Here is a 20396-nt window from a genome sequence, read left to right as displayed (position 1 = left end):
TAGGTCAGTGCTGGGTTTGGCAGCCCTCTTTTTGCTGCCATCACAGAGGTGACATCACCCCCATCTCTGCAAGTCAGTAGGATCTATTCAGTCTCCTTTGTCTCCTGATCTGGGTGTCCAGAGAAGATGCCTGTACATGTGCTGGGATCTGATGACCTGCTGAAGTAGATGCTGTCAAAACATGCTGTTCTTATAGACCTTCTGCTGTTCCTTCTGATCCTTCTACACCTAGACATTTCCATTCCTTCTCCATTTATACTGGTTTTGTAACTTTTATATCTCTCTACGTGAATCCTCCATCTGCAGATGAGTAATTGTATCTTGCAATATGTGTGTAGGCTGTCAGGTCTTAGAAAGTTGCAGTTGTAACATTGTAATTGTGCAGTGATTTTTATTAAGCCAATGCAGTTCAAGCAATCTAATGGGCCAATGATTTCCCTGTTGTATCTAAATTATTTTTTATAAATGAAGCAGATTAGTAGAATCTTTAATTGTCTTTTATCTGCACTTCTCCGCATGCCAGAGACAGAAAGAAGAGGTGTGTGTGAGCCTATGAGCAAATCTTGTTAGTACAAGAAACATACCTCTGTATTGTGTTCCCTTCCTCTGTGATCAGTTTGTATAATTAATGAATTACACTTCTCTCTTCCCATATCCCAATCAGATCTATAGACACCTCAGAGGCCCTAAAAGGAGCAGGTGTGTTTGATGTCATAACAGTTCATGATGTGCCAGCTGCAAATGAGTTTCATTTTTCTGATGATCCAGAGATTATATTTGCAAGAAACGAGGTATAAATACAATCTTTTTGCAACTGATTTTCTTAATTTTAACTGTTTGGCTTTTTTCCCCAGCCTTTTGTTGTCCCACTATCCATTTCTGAACAGTGTATTTTCCTTAATTCTGTAGTTATAGTTATAATGGTATTTTTATAATTTGTTAGCTTCATGGATGATGTAAAAATACAAAAGTTCTAACTCAAAGAAAACTTCTAAACAGGAAACATAAGCGGTGGTGATGTAAAATAAGAATATCAATAGCACATGTGGGAGCTGTTTGAATCCACTGTTCCAGTACTGATGTGTATTCTGCAGGTGATTTGCGTGGGTCAGATTGTCTGTGCTGTGGTCGCAGATTCAGATGTGCATGCCAAACAAGCAGCTGCAAAAGTGAAGATAGAGTATGAAATGCTGGAACCAGTAATTTTAACAATTGAGGTACTAATAATTTCTTCTGATATTTTATTGTTTTACCTATTTAATGAATGGAAGCAGTTCATGCTCTTTAGTTCCTTTTAAAGTACGATTTTAAAGGAAACAAGGTGGATTTGAACATCCAATTAAGCAGTATGCAGATCTCCCTATAAATAATTTTTTAACATTTTGACCACTTGTGATAGACAGGCAACAGTTTTGAAAGTGTGAAGGTTTCACAAGTTTTACAGTAATAAACATTAGAATGCAAAAAAAGAAACTCTCCTAATGTTCCCAGTGAGGAAAAGGCAATGAGCATGCTGGCTTCTAATTTTCTGGTAGCTACCAGTTGGTAAGTCAGCATGTGTATAGTGGCTAACAGTCAGCTTCTGGTTATCTCTAGCATTTTTTCTGTTGTCTAGCTTGAAAGCTATGCTGGAGACGTAGGAGTTGTTGGGGAAAAATGAAAGAAAGGTGTTAGGGATGAATATTTTAGAAGTGTAATGTGAGAGTCACATATGGACTTACCCTGGATTAAAGAGAATAGAAGTAAGGAACAAAGAACACACAGGCAATCAGCATTAGTTCTGGTAGTCACTTCACAGCTTGTTTTAATGTGTGTATGGTCGAATGGAACAATCTTTCTGATAGAAAAATAGATAAAGGCTGACAAATTTTGTTAACATTTCATTAGAATTGAAAATCCAATGAAATCTCATTAGAAATAAACCACATGCTAATTTATAAATAGATTCCACCTTTACTTAGTTCTTGTGATTTCTTCCCCTCTTACTGGCATCACACTTTGGATGATGCAGTGCATTCTTACTGTATGGTGTCTTGGTCACTTCCTGGATGTATGACTGGGAAGAGCAAGTTGAATAAACTGAATTCATTTCCTTCAGAAACTGCTGTCATCAGTTACACAAGATGCATCAGGAAAGAATTGCTGGTATTGAATAAACAAACTCAACAATGACAGTAAAGTGATGAAATACAGCTGTTCATTGATTTAGGTAGCTGGTAGTTCCAGTCTCTGAAGACAATGATGTTGGTCCTGAGACTAAAATGCTGCAACAAGGTAGGAATCTTAAAAATACTTAAAACACCCTATTTCTCTTTTTTTCCATTACAGGAAGCTATAAAACACAACTCATTCTTTGAGCCAAAAAGAAAATTAGAACAAGGAAATGTTGATGAGGCATTTGAAACTGTTGATAATATAATTGAAGGTAAACTGTAGAATACTTCTGATGAGAAATTTTTGGCTGTCAGTATTTGGGTTTGGCTGTCTGCTCAAGTCTCAGTTCTACCTTTTTTCCATGTAGTCATTAGGCCTGAGAAAATCCTTAGGCACTTGGAAGACAGCTTGGCTAAACCTAGTGTATTGTTGTTCTGCTACATTCAAGTTTTTTGCATCATCTTTTCTTGAAAAACATTAAATAAAAAGGAAAAAAAAAGAATAATTAGGTTGGGAGGGAGTCTAGTCCAACCTCCTACTTGAAGTAGGTCTGATTAGAGCAGGTTATTACAGGCTATGTCCAGTCATGTTTTTAATACCTTCAAATATGGAGATGATGCAACATCTATAGGGACCTGTTCCAGTGTTTCATGCTTTCATGCTGATTTTGATTTTTCTTATATCTAGCTGGAATTTCTTGTGTTCATTGCCTCTTATCTTTCCATTGGGCATCTCTGACAACAGTCTCGCTTGCTCCTGTCTACACCCTTCCATTAGGTAGTTGTAGAAAGCAATAAGATCTCTTCTTAAACTTTTTCTTCTTATGAATGAATAAATCCAACTCTCTCAACCTCTTCTCATACATCCTGTGGTTCAGCCTCTGATGATCTTGGTGGCCTTCTTCTTGACCTGGTCCAGTATGTGCATGCTTTGTTTAACTTATCTAGGCTTTATAGATTGTTGTTACCACTTGTGAGCAATAATGTTCTGCTTTAATCCAGTTCTGGTGATGCTACTGGAACAAGACCAATTTAATATCACAAGAATTTTAATTTATGTTTTTATTTTAGATGTTGCTCTTTCATACAAGAAGTATCAGAGGATTTGACACCGATTGCCATAATTTACATTATGGTGGGATGTTAGTTTTCTGGTTGATTTCTTCTGTCCTTTTCCCTCTGTAATACTTGTGTTTCTCTCATTGGATCAGGGGAGATTTGCATTGGGGGACAGAAACACTTTTACATGGAGACTCAGAGTATGCTTGTTGTACCAAAAGGAGAGGATAAAGAAATGGATTTGTATGTGTCAACACAGCATCCAGCATTTATTCAGGTAATGCAGAGCATTCTCAGAGAAAGTGTGTGGACTTGTGACAATAGAGCTTTTAAAGTTTGGTTTACAAATCTGTAGGAACAGAAGCCATGGAACCATGAATTTGCCCATCTGGATGTCCAATAACAGCTGCTTTGTAGTGCTGCTGTATTCTGATAAACACTGAGAACTACACTGTCAGGATAAGTCTCTCCTTTCCCTTTGAGCAAAGTACTTCATACTCCACTTTTGTAGGCATGAAAAACTCCCTGTGGAGTGCTGAGGCTCCTCCATCTCTGTTTTCCACTGGAGTGAGGAGCAATTAGTTCTCTACAGAGTCAGAACCTACTGAGGATCTGATCAAGTCTAAGAGCACTAAGACTACTCCATGCAGCAGTCTCTTAATCACAGGTTGGTTTGGGTTTCAAGGAACCTTTAAAGACTATTTAATTCAACACTCCTGCCATGGACAGGGCTGTCTTTTTCTGCATCAAATTTCTCAAAATCCCATCCAACATGCCCTTGAACACTCCCAGTGATGGGGTGTCCACAAGTTCTCTGAGCAACCACCATCATTGTAAAAGATTTCTTTCTCTTGTCCAGCCTAAACCAACCCTCTTTTAGTTTAAAACCTTAGCCCTTTGTCTTGTCAATACAAGCTTTGCTAAAGTCCTCCTCTGTTTCTTGTGAAACCCCCTTTATAGTTTGGAAGGCCACAGTAAAGTCTCCCTGGAGCTGTCTTCTCCTGGCTGAACAACTCCAAGTCTCTCAGTCTTCACAGTAGAGGTATTTTAGCCCTCTAAACACTGTCATGATGGTAAATGACAAAACAAAGCTGCCATAGCTTGTGGCCTGCAGGGCAATGGCCATAGTGCATAAAACTGATGGTATTTCAGACTCAACACGGGCATTTAGTGTTCAAAGCCCAGATCAGCTCCTTTTATAATTTCCATCATTATTATATTGCCAACAGCCAAGTAATATGAAGAACTTTGTGTTTGAGATAATTATTTCAACCAAAAATATTCCTGACACTAGCCAAGACCTTAGATAATTAAAAAACAAATACTTTTAGTTTAACTAAGAATGAGGTATTACCTTAGTAATAAAAATAATATAAACTGTATACTAATCCATTTTTATTATATATGAAGCTTCCTACTGTTTAGATAATATAATTCAAGGTTATTTTTCTTCACATTGGCCAATGGCCTTGTCACAGTCTGCACGGTAAATATTTGAAATGTGAGCACTGTTAGGAGTTTGTTGTTATTCTTTCTTTGCTTTTTAACCTAGGGTAAAGGAAAAGTTGTATTCATCTGATAGAATAGAAATATCTGTGGAACCCTTTTCTAGAAAAGGTTTCTATTTCAGAGTCTAGTTTTTGGTCTTAGTTTGGGTTGGCATAAAATATTAAAACTTGTTCTACAGGAGATGGTAGCTGCAAGTTTAGGTGTTCCAGCCAACAGGATCATGTGCCATGTGAAACGAGTTGGTGGAGCTTTTGGTGGGAAAATCCTGAGAACTGGCTTGCTGGCATCAGTTGCTGCAGTGGCAGCAAACAAGTAAGTGCAGTTTGTGTGTTTTGGGATGTGAAAAAAGTTAAGCAAAAGTTTTTCATTTTGGCTAAAATGCTTTCTCTTTTCCAAAGCTGCTAGTCAAAATGTCATACAATCCTGACTTCACACTTTGCAAGACTTTCAGTGCATTTCTTTATTTTGTTTTCTTGGATTACTTATGTTAAGCAGCTCTAGCCTCAACTAAATTAATGGGCTGCAAGAAGATGATATTAGTATGAGCTAGAAGTACTCAAAAGGACCAGTCCCAAACTACAGAGATTTCATACATACATTAAAATATGACACTAACCCTCCAGTTGTGAACTTTGACACAGCAGAATGCAGAATGAAGAGTTCACGAGTAGAACTGCTTTTAAGAAATAGTTCTAGTTCAGTCCTCAACATCTTTCAGTCAAAATTAGCTTAAATCTCGGAGGTATTATGCTTTTTCTAATACTGCTTGAATTAGCTTAAGAACATTAACATGTAAAGCTCCATCACCCATCTTCCAAATTTGGCAGGGCAATATTGGTAGTTAGCTGTCAGGGCATACAAAACTCCTTTATAAGCATAACTGATTTGCTGCAGAATTCACATCAGACTACATCCTGTCAGCCAAAATGATCTTGTCATCTGAGGAGTTAGCTCAATAGGTTTATGTTACTTTTACTGTCACTGTTATAAAATTTGCTCTTGATTATTTCTGGCCACATTATCTATGTTTTTTATTAACAGGTCATGCTAAAAATAATATTTCTTTTATGGTTTAAAATATCTTTTTTATTCTTTGGACCTTATGCACATTTTTCTGAAGTAATTATTTTAAATTCTATATGCATTTCTAGACTAATTTTCATATTTTTATTGTTATTCATATATTGGTTTCATTCCAAGACCCTGTATTTCAGTATGATTATAAATAGCTAAGAGGTGATGAACACTTAACACTGCAATAGATTCTGCAGGAGTAGTTTGCACTGAGTTATCTTGTTGGCTTTCAAGAGGTGAAAATTCTGACATGATTGTAAATGTGAGTAATATGAAATCTGGACATAGTGTTAAGTATATGTTCAGGCTTATTAAAGTTACGTTTAATCTTAATGCATGTTTATGTGCATGGCCAGACCTGGATACATGATGAGTAGCTATAGCCATCTTATTAATAACATCCTTTATTTTAACTGCAATTTGACTTTTCTTTTTTGTATTTAGAACCAGCAGAGCAGTCCGTCTTATTCTGAGCCGAGAGGATGATATGGTAATCACTGGTGGCCGACATCCTTTTATGGCTAAATATAAAGTGAGTGCCACAAGAATTCAGTGAAAAAATGCCCACCTGTATTCTGTGAATAATATTTCAGTGTTACTGGGTAATGTGACTGTGAAAATTGGTATAACCAGTTCAATTTTAAAACAAAACTACAAGCCAGGAACCCAAGAGATAGTGGCTGTACAGCCCCTTTGTCTGCTTCTACCTCTTCTCTTCAGGGTTTTGTATCATTATTTTTTCTAATTACTTCGTGTTCTTTATCCTTTTATAGCTCTTTCTGTCGTCTTTCTAGGAACAGGAAGCTAACCGATAGCAGGCTTCTTCTGCAGAACTTTATTTTAAACTCTCCATATGGTTAGATTCACTCAAAGAAGCAGCTAATTTTTCACAGAAACGGTGTCATGCAGAAAACTCACCCTGTGGAGGAAATTAATCTCTTCCCTGCCCATGCACTGTCATCAGTTATAATTATGTATTAGGATAATTTCTGCCTTCTTTTCCTTCTCTACTTGTCATATAAATTATGTGTGCCAGCCACCATAATGGGGTTTAAATTCAAGTTTCTGCTGAATCAATAAGCTGAATGATTTCTCTTTAAAAATACCTTTTGTTAATAGCTCTCCAGCTCAAGCTGGATGCCTTCAAAGAGGGACTCTGAACAATGGCATTATACCTGGGCAATTATACCCTTGAAGTCTAAGCTCCCCATCCCTCACAGGACAGTACAAACCAGTAGGAATAATAAAGGTCTGGAGTCTTTGCATTCTTTGTGGGTTTCTTTCACTGTCTGTAGCTGGGCCATTTCTTTTCTTATACCCAAGTATGTAGCCTTTGCTAGAGAGGGTCGCTTCCTTATCTTCCAGCTTGAACTGACTCTGAGGCCTTCTTTTACTTGACTGGGTAAGTTCAACACACATAGGGGAAAGTTCACAGCTTGCAGCCTAAGGCTGCTGCAAATTTAGCTGCTAATACTAAGCAAGTTGCATGACATTCTATATAGGTAAAGTAAGAGAGATTTTATAAGATGCTTCCCAAAAGCTGAAAATGAGATGTACCTCATGTTGAGAATTCAGGAACTGTTAGTGGCAACAGGTGAAAAGAGGGATGTGAGATAAAGATAATATTTCTTCATTAATAAACATGAATGTCATATTCCTTCTGCCAGACACTGTTCTTACAATGCAAGTGGGATTTGATTTTATCTACAGTAAACACTCTTAGGTGACACTCTTGTCAGCCATCTCGGGCAATAGAGAGGATGCCACTGATCCTTCCTTTCCTAATGGGCTTTTGTTGCATATTCTGTGCTGCACCTATACAGATCACAGATGCCAGGAGGGAAAGCCTATATCTTAAAAACATACTTTCTTTCTCTTGTCCTTCTGTAGTTTCAGAGAAACTAATAGTGCAGTATGACCCTAAATGTGTGGGTTATGTTAATTTTCAAAATATACAAGCACTTTGGAAACAAATGAATACTGAATTCTAAATAACTGTTGAATTCTTCTAGGTTGGCTTCATGAATGATGGTAGGATCACAGCTGTGGATGCCAAATATTATGTTCATGGAGGGTGTACCCCTGATGAATCTGTCCTGGTAAGGATTTTATACTGATGAACCTTACAACATGAAGAAGTCAGTAGCTGGAAAATTATGAAGCCAAATTCCCTTGCCCATTTATTATTAATCATATATGCTTTTAATATAGGTATTGTGGGTTTTTGGAAGAACCTACACTGAGCAGGTTAACCTTTCCTTATTAAATTTAGTGAAGCATTTCACTACTTTCTTATATTGCCCTACACATTCACTTCATTAATGTTTTCTGAGGCTTATTTTTCTGTTATGTACATCTCAACTAACACTGTATTCCTTTTAAGATGTGTAGTACCTGCATTTGTTCCTGCTTAAAGCTTTATATCTTCAGGGCTGGGAAAATCTTTCTTGGCCTTCAGAAAATTCATAGTGATAGTTCTGTACTGGGTCAGTGATAATTGTGCTGTATACCTCAGTTCCTCACTTACAGGTCTGCAAAGTATAAAATGTTTCTTGCTTTGATATTATATCTAGGCATTTGTGTTTGTTCAGGCTATTTTAGCTGTATCTGAAATGTTTGCTGTAGTACCCCTCATCTGCTTGTCATTGCCCCACCTATGAGGATTTTCTGCATCCTGAAATCTATTAGTGTAACTGCCTGAGATATTGCTGCCTAACCTGGTTCTGAAAAAAAATAGCCTGGGTTAGTAGAAAATCCATTATCAGAAGCATGTGCATTAATGCAGATCATGTCAGAACTATCTTAAGGTGAAGTCCTACAATGATACAGTGAAGCTACAGGACCTAACAGGAACAACCAAGACTTGAGTTTGTCATTCTGACAAATCTACCTAACACTGAAGAGAGACAGTGACCTCTTCATTAGGCATCAACCTTTTTTTTTTATACTGACTCCTAGAACCTAATTTGAGGTCTCTAGTATAGCATTTTCCTCCTCCTGTAGTTTTGGGTTTGTCATGTAAAACTTCTAAATGAAAAACGTAAGGACCAGAAGAACTGTAGACTGCAGTATATATGGTTTCTGGTGGAACTAAACCTTAAGTGTGGATTTCCATAGGCTGTGATAGTTCAGAATAGTTCAGAATGCTTTCATCAGTTCCTTTCCTAGCTATTCTTGCATTAAATCTAATCTGTCTATTTTTCATTTGTGTGGCTTTTGGTATTGAAGTAGGAGCAAAATCAATCATAAAATGACATATCTGCTACATCCTTAACTGTTGATAACATTCAAGTAACATCAGCTGTGTTCTGTATCCAAAAAAACCCTCTGAAAATTAATATATTGCATGAAAAATGTATTTATGAAGTCTGTATGCATGCATGAATACTCTTAGTACCAATGATTGCCAGAAACTTAATTTTAAAGCTAATTGTATCAAGTTAAGCTCTTTTATATAAGAGATGAAGAAGACTTAAATGTAAATTTATAAGAAGCACTCTTCTGACATTAAACTAGATCTGTTTGTCCCCTACCTCAGGTAACAGAAGTATCCTTATTAAAAATGGACAATGCATACAAGATTCCCAACTTGAGATGCCGGGCTTATGCCTGCAAAACAAACTTGCCATCAAATACAGCATTCCGAGGCTTTGGCTTCCCTCAGTCAGGACTGGTGACAGAAACTTGGATAACAGACGTTGCAGATAAAACTGGTTTATCACCAGAAAAGGTGACTACATGAAGGCATCTTCTCTTCTGAAATGAAGTCTGTGGAACTGGAAAGTTAAAAACCTTTAGATTAATTGTTTGAACAGTTATTTTCTAAGTCAAACATAATTTGTGCTGAAATTTATATTTTTTTCTTTAAATTGATGTTTGGTTGTAGAATGAATAGCATGGCCTTACAAACTGGTAATTGTTAAAAGAAAAGTACAGTGACCTTGTGGTCTATTAGTTCCCCCAGATGGTCAGTTTGCCTTTAGCAGGATTGTGAGATAGCTGTAATTTCATTTTTTTCAGATTAGGGAAATAAATATGTATAAGAAGAGCGAGCAGACACACTTCAAACAAACACTTGATCCACAGAATTTAATACGGTGTTGGAATGAATGTATGGAGAAATCTGCATACTACAGCAGGAGAACAGCTATCAATGAATTTAACAAACAAAATTACTGGAAGAAAAGAGGGATTGCCATTGTACCAATGAAATTTCCATTTGGACTAGGCACACCTTACCTTTCTCAGGTGAGCTTCATGAAGAATAAGTGAGCTAAGCATTTTATCCATAGAAGATTGCAGTCACTTTATCTTAGGATACAAAACAAAAAAGTTATCTTTTCCTGGAAAAGTATAATCCACCTGACGATTGTTCCCTGAAGAGGCTGTGGTAGCCTGTAGCTCTTTTCAAGCTGAGATCAAAGCTGTCTGGTTTTCAGGCAGCTTGGACCCTGACTACTTAAAGGCTAGTCCCATGTGTTGAGGTGCAGTGTTGGAATAGGTGAGTGGAATGCATTTAGAAAAAGGTTTTGAAGACGGATAGAAAAATGTTCATTGAATAATTAGCCCACTCCAGAAATAGTTCTGAGCCTCCTCTTTCTGCCTGTGGAGGTACTATGGGATGCTGCTCTTAAAGACTTAAGTCTTTTGATGCCATCAAAGGCTAAGGTTCAGAAAGCAAAACAGGACAATTAGTATTTCTGGTCCTTGTATTTTTTTTTTAATGTAGGTGGCCAGTGCTTCTGAAACAGACAACATTTAATCAATTAAAAATTCATTGACTGCCTTATGTCATATAAAACTGGCTGTCTCTGGTCACCTTTAAAGTCACAGGGTCTTTGTGTAGTCTACAGTGCTGCTTCTAGCTGAGTCCAGGAAGAATTATCTCATTTGGAAATTCAACCTATGCCATTTAAAAACCTCTAGGGCTCTCACATGTCAATGAGAGAGAAAATGGAACTTGCAGCAAATTGTACATAGAGCCTCTAGTGAGGGGTTTCCTTCAGCTTCTGTGGGAACCACTGAGATACTGTTGCCAGGTGTAGGTTTGTTTCAGGGTCTGATAACAGAAAAGAGCACATACAAGGATTTGTATCCTTTTCCTTCAAAGTTCATTGTAGAGAAAGGGCAGCAGGTAGACTTTCAAATTTTGCCTTCTATTCAAAAGCACTAAACAGATAAACTGAAATACACTTAAACACTTTGTATTTTTTTAAATTCAGTTCATTACTACATACAACACATTTCCTCACTAGTCTGATCTTGATTTTGTTTTTCTTTTTTAGGCTGCTGCACTGGTTCATATTTATACTGATGGGTCTGTGCTTCTGACACATGGTGGAATTGAAATGGGGCAGGCTATTCATACAAAAATGATCCAGGTAACAAATTATCTAAATAGATACTGCCGTGTGCTTTATCATGCAGATAAATGACCCAATATACAGATAGCCAGTGTAAAGGTTTTATGTTTGGGTAGTTAGTGTACCAGCAGGACAGTTTCTTTATCAGCATAGCCACTACTACTTTATATTGATAGAGTTAGAAAGCAAAGGTACCTTCATTAATTCATAGAGGCAGAAGGAAGGAAAAAACAGACTTTTTTTTGTTCTTCTAATAGCATGTGAAGAGGCTTATTAGAAATAAGATTTTTGGGGGCTGATCCCATAAAACCCATAGTGAAAAGGGCAGAGATTATTCAAATTGATATAGTCAATATAACATTATGATCCTGTTTGGCTAATGGATAATTCTGAGACAGATCTGTAAAGGTATTTATAAGGTCAATAGAAGTATGGGACCTGGGCTTGCATAATTTGCTTTAAGTCTTACAGGGTATAAGCAGGAAAATCAGGAATGAGTGTTGGACTTCAGAGTCCAACAGAATTATTTCAGCTGGAGATTGGAAGAGAACATGATAAAATTTTTATCTTTCCTGCTATTACTGACTTCTGTCAAATACTGAGGAATTGTTGGAGTGTTTAGATTTTTTCTAAAACAAAGACTATGTTGTTCCTGGAACAGGTTGCTAGTCGGGAATTGAACATCCCCATGTCATGTATCCACTTCTGTGAAACAAGCACAACAACTGTTCCCAATGCATGTGCCTCAGTAGGATCTGCAGGGACAGATGTCAATGGCATGGCTGTGAAGGTAAAGAATTGTATTTAGTTGAAAAAAATACCCTATCCCTTGAGGTGTATGCTTGCCAGACTTAAGGCCCTATATGTCAAGTTTGGGATTACCAATAATACTGCTGGAGATGGCCAAGAAAAAACATGACTTGACAGTTTCTCTGGAACGGTGTTTGAGTTTTCAGAATATGATCTGGACTTTCCCAAAAAGGCTTATACTTGACAAAATCAGTTTCATCTAACAAGCTAACTAGTCCTGTACAAATCTTGCACTCTGTTCATGTTTGAAATGTACTGATTCATACAGATCCCAGCCCTTGTAACTGAACCATTTAGAAGTTTTATGTCTTTGCAGTTAATATGACACCTTGTGCAACACCTTTTCAAACTAAGATGACAGTAAAGCATGCACTAATGAAATAGTAACTAGAACATAACTTGAATAGTTCCAAATGCATCTGTGTTAATTTTGTGATATATTCTCCCAATTCTCATCCCAATTCTCAGGATGCTTGCCAAACTCTACTGAAACGCCTGGAGCCCATCATGAAGAAGAACCCAACAGGGACCTGGAATGATTGGGTAAGACCTGTGAATCCTGCTGAATGTGTTTGAGGGCTGGCAGAAACTGTGATAAATGTACTGTAATCTATAAATCTGCTCAGCCTAATCATCCTAAAGTTAAAAACTGTAGAAACAGGTTATCTCACAAAAAAGTGAAACTCAAGGTTCTTGGCCAGGCATAAATGATTATGTGGAAGATAATATTTAGATTTATTGCTAGTACAGTATTTAAATATTGCCAGTGCAATATACAAGTAACCAATCTGTAATCTGTTACAATGGGTTCTAGTAAAATCAGGTTATGGTCCCTCCTGTTGAGTCATGAGCATCAGTGAGATCCCTTGGCTTTCTAAACTTTTCAGAGGAGTCTAGGTGCAGCCAGGTCTGCTTAGTCTCAGATTTGGTCACAGCCTATGTCTAAAGGGTTGCAGTATGTTGGGGTGTAACCTCAGCCAGCCACCAAGCACCACACAGCTGCTCCCTCATTCCCCCACTAGTGGAATCAGGGAAGGTCACAAGAGTGAAAGCTAGACAACTTGTGAGTGAATTAAAGACAGTTTAATGCATAAAGCAAAAGCCATACACCCAAGCAAAGCAAAGCAAGTAATTATTTCGCTCTTTCCTATAGGCAGGCAGGTGCTCAGCCATCTCTGGGAGAGCAGGGTGCCATCACACCATGGTTGCTTGGGAAGACAAACACCAGCACTTCAAATGTCCCCCTGTTCCTCCTGCTTCCCCCCACTTTATATACTGAGCATAGTGCCATATGGTCTGGAATATCCCTCTGGTCAGTTATCCCAGCTTCCCAAGCACCTCCAGCCTCCTTGCTAGTGGGGCAATCCAAAAAGCAGAAAAGGCCTTAGCTCTGTGTAAGAGCCAGCTGTGTATTCCCTGCTAAGGAGTAGCAATAAAACACTAATCCAAAACAGTTAACCTCCTCTAACAGATATACAATTAATTTGGATCATTCAGACACACCAAAATTATAATCAGAAATGGCTGACCAAAGAGGGAATGTTAGTATATGTAAAGAAGTTACTTTGTATCTAGGAAAGTCAGTACAACCAGCCAAAAGCCTCACAAAAATTTCTTGACTTGTAAACTGGGTAAATCTAACATGAGAATTGCTCAATGAGAATAGATCTGGGGCTTCATACTGTCCATAACTGGCAGAACTTTGTAAGATAATTTCTCTTGAAAATTGTCCTTTTTGTGCAAATAGGCCCTGCAGATCTTTTATGTCAGTGTGGTGGTTTGACCTTGGCTGGACTCCAGGTGCCCAACAAACTGCTTTATTACTCCCCTTCTCAATGAGATAGGGGAAGAAAATAGGATGGAAAAAAGCCAACAAGTCAGTGGGTTAAGGTAAAGGCAGTTTATCAAAGAAAAAGCAAAAGATTGCTCATGCACACAGTCACATGACCCAGTATAATCAGTGACTTATCAACCAGATCTGCTTAGCTGACAGAGAGACCCAGCTCTATTGAACTTGATCAGAAAAACTGAGTAGAGCCCTTTCTGACTATGGCATTACCAGGCATAAAGATTCTGCAAGAACACTGCTGTTGAGAGGTCTATTCCTTCTTGTATTGCCAAAAGAATTCAGATTGCTCACACAAGAGGGGTTTAGTTCTGCAGCATTAGACACCATGTGCAGCTAAACATGCTTAACTCAGTTTGTCTTCCTTTCTGTGCAATTTTTATAGTTTGGGTTTTAAGTAAATATGTGTGGGTAAGTATCTATATGTAAATAAAGTAAATATGTCTATGCTGTGTTACTTCCTGACTCCTTCCTTGGTTTACCATAAGCACTGCTATATTTTACAGATTAAAGAAGCTTTTAAACAGTGTGTGAGCCTTTCAGCTACTGGCTATTTTAGGTAATATATTTTTGTTCCTTAAAAATGCATAAATTAGACCAGACCTGATTTCTGAAGATAATTAATACTGTAAAGAGAATATCCTGTCTAATAGGGCTTTCTAATAGCTCATTTTATGTTTTATATGATTAGTTGATATATGGAGAGTTGGATGCATAAAGTTTAGGTGTTAATTTATTTCTAGTCCTCTGTGAACTCTCTAGAAAAAGAATATTTTATGCCATCTTTGCTCCATGGTTTGACATTTAGCAAACCAGAAAGTGTCAAGAAATTGACTGCTGCCTGTAAGTCATGTGCAAAGTGGAATATAGTTTATTTACTGGAGCTGGATTACTATAAGCCACAAATATCATTGTTCCCACTGCTCTCAGAGCAGTCTCTTGGTCCTTTTTCTTTGAGTTCTTTCACAGTGTTTATAAAGAACCAGAAATGAAACATTCCTGTGTTATAACTCAGGTGGGGTTCAAAGGAGAGCTTTTCTCTTGGCCTGCTGTGCCTTATCTCTTCCCTATGTCTTCTCTGCTGGTGGTTCTTCCTTATCAATAACAACTTTTCAGGTCTCTGGGTAGTGTGGAGTAAGTTGAAAGGGCACTTGGGAAAACCATAATTTTATAAAACACTGAGAAATATCCAAATAAAATGTCCCTTCCTACTGTTAAGCCTGTTCAAGTATGTTTTCTGCTTATGCAGCCCTTTAGGAATGTTGGTATCACCACAGTAATGCACAACAGTCATACTTTGCTATCAATATTTAATGATGTTCAAAAACTTCTGCAGATCCCTAAGCCTCAGATCCTGTATTGATCTAGTTCTTAGCCAGTCATATTCTCTATTTCCAACAATCTCAAAGGCAGCTGAGGTAAATGGATTATGAGAAGTTGAGTATATGGATTTTGTGTATCCCTTTTTTGGTTCATGGTTCTGTACTATGTAATTGCTTTATTATAAGCCTAAATATGCTCAACAAAGACATTTCAGTCATACAGAGTCAGAAAATACACCTTAGCCACATAGCTCCTGTGTTTGGAAGATACCACGTTTCACTGTTCTCTCATGTCCTTGGATTTACCTCATCATTCCTGACTACTGTGGTGTCCTCAGTGAATCCCACTCCCTTCTAAGTAATTACACCTTATTTCAGTATTCCTCTTTTAACCCTCTCACTCAATTCTGTAGGCTGTTTCTGTAATTTTGACTTTTTCATTTATCTCTTTAAATAATTCTTTCATAGGTCCTGACAAGATTTTGTCCCTTTTTTCTAAATTCCTTTATGTACTATTACCCCAGTAACCTATCTTAAATGTTTATTCTGTATTTGGTTACTGTGCTTTTATTAGTATATTTATAGGATTATGCTGGTTATGGACTCTCCTGAACTGAAATAGCTTATTTGTCTGCTATATTTTATACAAATACCAGAGGCATCAAACCTAAAGTAGTGGTGCTCTTTAGGCTTTCATGAAATTTTGAAGTTGTGAGCTGTTACTTAAGATTTCACTTAAGATTTTCTACTTAAGATTTCACAAGCAGTGTCAAACTCACGTGCTTATCTGTTTCATTATAATGCAAACTGTCGTCAGTTTTCTTCTTGTGGACTTTGTTTCTTCCATCAGAGGTTACAATGAACACATGGATTGGGAGAAAGGGGAAGGACAGCCATTCACATATTTTATTTTTGGAGCTGCTTGTTCAGAGGTTGAAATTAACTGTCTAACAGGAGATCACAAGGTAATAACTGAGTGTCAGAGAAGTTTTGAAAGTAATGTGAATAAGGCTTGCTCCAACAATCGTTCAGATTTGTGGTTAATAAGTCACCTGTCTTCACATGTTAGTAACTATATCAGTGGTTTAAATATGAATTACAGGTGGAGCAGAATGGAAGCTGGTGGAGCAGAATGCAGTATTAACCAGCTTCTGACATACATGTCAATGTCATGTGTGTTCACCTTTTGGGTTATAGCTGACATCAAACATGTTCTTTGCTTGTTCTGTCCCTGTTTGCCAGCAAACACCTTAAGGCAATATTCAATTCCCAGGCTTTTGACCATCTGGACAGCTAAAGGCTATAGACTGATGATCATATGCCCTCTTTCTGTACATTTGTGTGAAGGAGGGTTTCCTTGAGCAATGGAAAAATCTGGCAGGGCTGTCTCTGGCTAAACTTCTGTAAAAGTTGAGACAAGCCCATTTTGCTTGTGATGAGATATTGGAAATTATTCTGACATTATGTACATGGAGGGCCTCTATCTCAGTATTTCTCATTTCACTGAATTCCAGCTCTGACCCACATTATTTTCTAATGCTTTCATTCCATCTCTCTGGGTGATATAAATTTAAATTTTATTAACAGAACCTCAGAACAGACATTGTTATGGACATTGGATGCAGCATAAATCCAGCTGTGGATATAGGACAGGTACGTGCCAAGAATTCTCTGATGCCTTATTTCTATTACACTATTGTCCTCATGTGAAATGACGATTACCTCATTAATTCAGAAAATACTCATTTCTTACTAGATTATAGATTAGACTGTCTTTTGCCTATAGACTTGCTCCAATTGAATCAGTGTCAGAACTCTATAGATGTCAAAGAAGCTTGAATTTTCCCCATGGTTTTAACCTGTAGTGCTTCCAGTATGTGTGTGTGTCTTCTATGTACTGGACTTAAATCCTGTTTGTGATCTACAGTATCCAAGTTGTTTGATCTGCCTTCCCCAGCTGATAGCAAGGAAACATCTTTATTCATTGCAGGCTGGTCCACAGATCTTCTCACTTCATTATACAAGCATCTGTCTTCTCAGGTGTGAGAGAGGAATGTGAAAGCTTTTCCATTACAGTTGCCCCAAAATGTTGAAGAATCTCATTAGGCAAACAGAAGTGCATTAGGCCTCACATATATCACAGTAACAGCTAGTTATACAAATGAGTTCTTGGTCAAGTTTTCTTGGTTAACCAAACATGAGTACATAAATGCCATTTCTTTTCTTATTTAAAGATTGAAGGTGCTTTTGTTCAAGGTGTTGGACTGTATACAATGGAGGAGTTAAAGTATTCTTCAGAAGGAGTCCTCTATACACGGGGTCCAGATCAGTATAAGATCCCTGCTGTTTGTGATATTCCAGAACAGTTTAGTGTTTCCCTGCTGTCACCTTCTCAAAATCCTTATGCCATCTATGCATCTAAGGTAAGCAGATCATCCCAGGCCAAACTGAGAAATTACTTTGATATAAAACACATATGTTTTCAGTTCCTGTCCTTTAGCATTTCAAACAAGTGCCCAGTAAATTGTTTTTTTATGACATCAGGGAAGCTGATAAGACAGAAAGCCAGATATTGTTGTGTCACTTTAATGGTTGGCAAGGAGTGATTTTAGAGTTTTGTTAACAGACCATACACAGAAGCTGCAAGATCAATTTAAAACCATACTTTTAAATGTGGTGGTAAACTGAAAAGATAGAATAAAAATATTAATTGATGGAGAAATCATAATGTCATTCAGAGTATGCAGCCTACCTGTGTGTACTATGCAATACAAAATAGGACTGTGTATGTGTATTTATATGAGAGACTGGCTTTTTAAAATCTTTTTCAGGGGATGGGTGAGGCAGGATTCTTCTTGGGATGCTCTGTGTTCTTCGCTTTGAGGGATGCAGTAACTGGTGTGAGGAATGAAAGAGGACTGAAAAAGAGCTTTGCACTGAACAGCCCCCTGACTGCTGAGCAAATACGGGCAAACTGTGCTGATGCCTTCACTGGGATGGTAGGAGAAGGTGGGGGAAGGCTCTGAGTAATAGTGGCTGGGTGGGAATGTTTACTGATTTTTGGCACCCCTAAATAGTGGAGTGCCTAATGATGCCTCCAATCAGTAATGCTTTAAATACAGCCCCTTGTAATTGAAATGTCCAGTAACAGGTCTCATTTACACAAGTTAATTCAACAAATGCTATTCAAACATTGTACTGGAATTTCTCTGGGTTTTGGTTTGGTTTTTTTTTTTTTTCCTTTGGAATTTACAGAATTTTTACAGCCCTCTCTTTCCCTAAACGTTCCCCCTTTCTTGTGCATGTCAAATCCCATAGAGGATTAGATAGCTCATCTTATTAACATGCAATGGATCAGGCTCTAAGCATCTTCAGTCTCCTTCCAGGTGCTTTGCCCCACTGACTGCATGCTGGCACTGTCACTTCGTTGTAGTACTCTAGTACTCCCTGCTATGCCCAGTACTCTTTGGGAGAGAAACCATTAACTCAGAGCTAACACAAAGAGACAGAAGGAAAACAAACAAGGCAATGCACTTCATATAATGCTGATCCTTTATGCTCTGTTTTCTGCAACTCTTCACTGTAGTCATGTTCCCCCTGCTATTACAATTCTTTTTTGGGCTAAGTTTTTACTTAGTACTTAGTGAGGCACAGTCTTTGCAAGCATATAAATCCATGCTGTGCCCTGAACCTCTGAGGCTGTGCTATGGAAACCCTTGAACTCTCATCCAGAGATTACCCCCATGGTATTTCTGTGACTGTGGTGAAGCACCACTGGCCCCTGAATCAGTTAAGTTTGTGGGTTTACTCTCATTGCAGGAGCTTGCAGGAGGTGAGGTCCTCCAGAGCAGGGACCATGCTTCTCCATCCCTCTTTAGTCCTAATCCCAGTTATAACTGACTTGGAGGCACCTGATAAGGGCAATGTTGGGAGGTTGCCAGTCAAATAAAGTCACTGCTGTCATTTTTTGCTTTTCTCTTAGATGGCAAACAATGAAGCTTCTTCCTCCTTGGGCCCCATTTGTGTGAATGACAAACCATAGTGCACAAGACTGGAATGGAAAACTGATTTACTGCCCTGAGACGCACTAATCAATATACAGATAAATGTATTTTCTCTTTTCCTGAATAGAATCAGCTACCAAAAATATGCACTTTATATCTTACGTCCTTATCTTCATTCTTCCTCCAGTTTGCTCATTACACTCGAGTATTTTGCTTAAATGACTGCATTTGTCAGAACTAAATCTTCTGCGTTTGAACCATATGTTTTCAACAAAAAAGATCTGCTGATCAGCACAGCTTAAATGCTGCAGGAGAGGAAAATTAGAATGAAGTGTAAAGGTATGCTAGATAACTTACTGCCATGTATTACACTAAACAACTTCATATGATAAATGATTTTGTAATGGCTTCAGCTTATTTTCTAATTTAGATTTGAGTCTTGCAGTGAAATGTGAGTGCAGAGATCTTTGTCAAAGAATCAGAACCTTGTTTGTTGGATTCAGAACCTTTTGACCAGAAGTGATGCTCTGACTTGTAGTACAGCTGGTTTAGAATCTTTTGGCACAGGTATCTTTGTGTTAAAAACATGCAAGAAACAAGTCTTATGATTCTCTTTTGCTGTGCCAGGCAAGTTGCCATGGCTGGTCTAGATGTATAGAATTTTATCCCAAAAGTTGACAGAGTTGTAATTTCCACCAGAAGCTTTCTTTATCTCATGGAGCAAGCCAAAAGCCTCTGCACAGTATGGGAAAATTGGCATGGAGTTCAGTGTGCTTTGAATGGGGGAATGGATGACCTGTCAGCCTGCAGGCTCTTATTATTCCACCTCCTCTCAGTGTTCCACAATTTCTCTTGTCTTCCCTTCATTTGTTGAGCTGACACTGTATCTGTGACAGAAATCAGGTCAGTCACTTTAACAGCTTTTGCATTGGCTATTAAGATATGAAATCTTTATTGTTTCAATTTGTCTCTCTGTAACCATGGTGAGTTGGTGAAATGTAGTTGCTTAAACAGAGGTGTCTAGACCATTGTAGATGTCATAAGACAGAAGAGACATGGCACAGGAGAGAACTAGACTGGAAGAAATGATACAGCAGCTTGAGACCAGGCAGGTAATAGTAATTGTAATCAGTGGAAGTGGTACTGTAGGTGGAGCCTTTTTGGGGTTTACTTCATTTTCTTTGCTTTCTTTGTATTAATTTGGCTTTTATATAGTGTTAGAAGTCAATAAATTGAATGTGAATGCTGCTGCCACA

The 20396-nt window shown here is 37.9% G+C and overlaps 1 protein-coding gene across 3 annotated transcripts in view; it reads left to right on the top strand.

The window, feature by feature from the left end:
• AOX1 (aldehyde oxidase 1) overlaps window positions 1-20396 on the top strand; it is a 38884-nt gene extending 18488 nt beyond the window's left edge. For 2 of the 3 annotated variants that reach the window (XM_009088098.4, XM_018911648.3), the window contains 18 exons: window positions 665-791; window positions 1095-1217; window positions 2329-2425; window positions 3365-3489; window positions 4900-5033; window positions 6240-6327; window positions 7808-7894; window positions 9334-9525; window positions 9816-10043; window positions 11081-11176; window positions 11820-11948; window positions 12437-12511; window positions 14321-14373; window positions 15987-16101; window positions 16724-16789; window positions 17371-17559; window positions 17968-18135; window positions 19119-20396. In XM_009088098.4, the coding sequence (XP_009086346.1) occupies window positions 665-791; window positions 1095-1217; window positions 2329-2425; window positions 3365-3489; window positions 4900-5033; window positions 6240-6327; window positions 7808-7894; window positions 9334-9525; window positions 9816-10043; window positions 11081-11176; window positions 11820-11948; window positions 12437-12511; window positions 14321-14373; window positions 15987-16101; window positions 16724-16789; window positions 17371-17559; window positions 17968-18135; window positions 19119-19178 (2152 nt within the window). In that variant the 3' untranslated portion in view covers window positions 19179-20396. Of the gene's footprint in view, window positions 1-664; window positions 792-1094; window positions 1218-2328; window positions 2426-3364; window positions 3490-4899; window positions 5034-6239; window positions 6328-7807; window positions 7895-9333; window positions 9526-9815; window positions 10044-11080; window positions 11177-11819; window positions 11949-12436; window positions 12512-14320; window positions 14374-15986; window positions 16102-16723; window positions 16790-17370; window positions 17560-17967; window positions 18146-19118 lie in introns of all 3 variants that reach the window. The other variant, XM_018911647.3, reaches the window with a different exon arrangement.

This window comes from Serinus canaria, chromosome 7 (assembly GCF_022539315.1).
Source record: "Serinus canaria isolate serCan28SL12 chromosome 7, serCan2020, whole genome shotgun sequence".
NCBI lineage: Eukaryota > Metazoa > Chordata > Aves > Passeriformes > Fringillidae > Serinus > Serinus canaria.
Note: the sequence above shows the minus strand (reverse complement) of the source record. Positions and strands in the feature narration are given on the sequence as shown.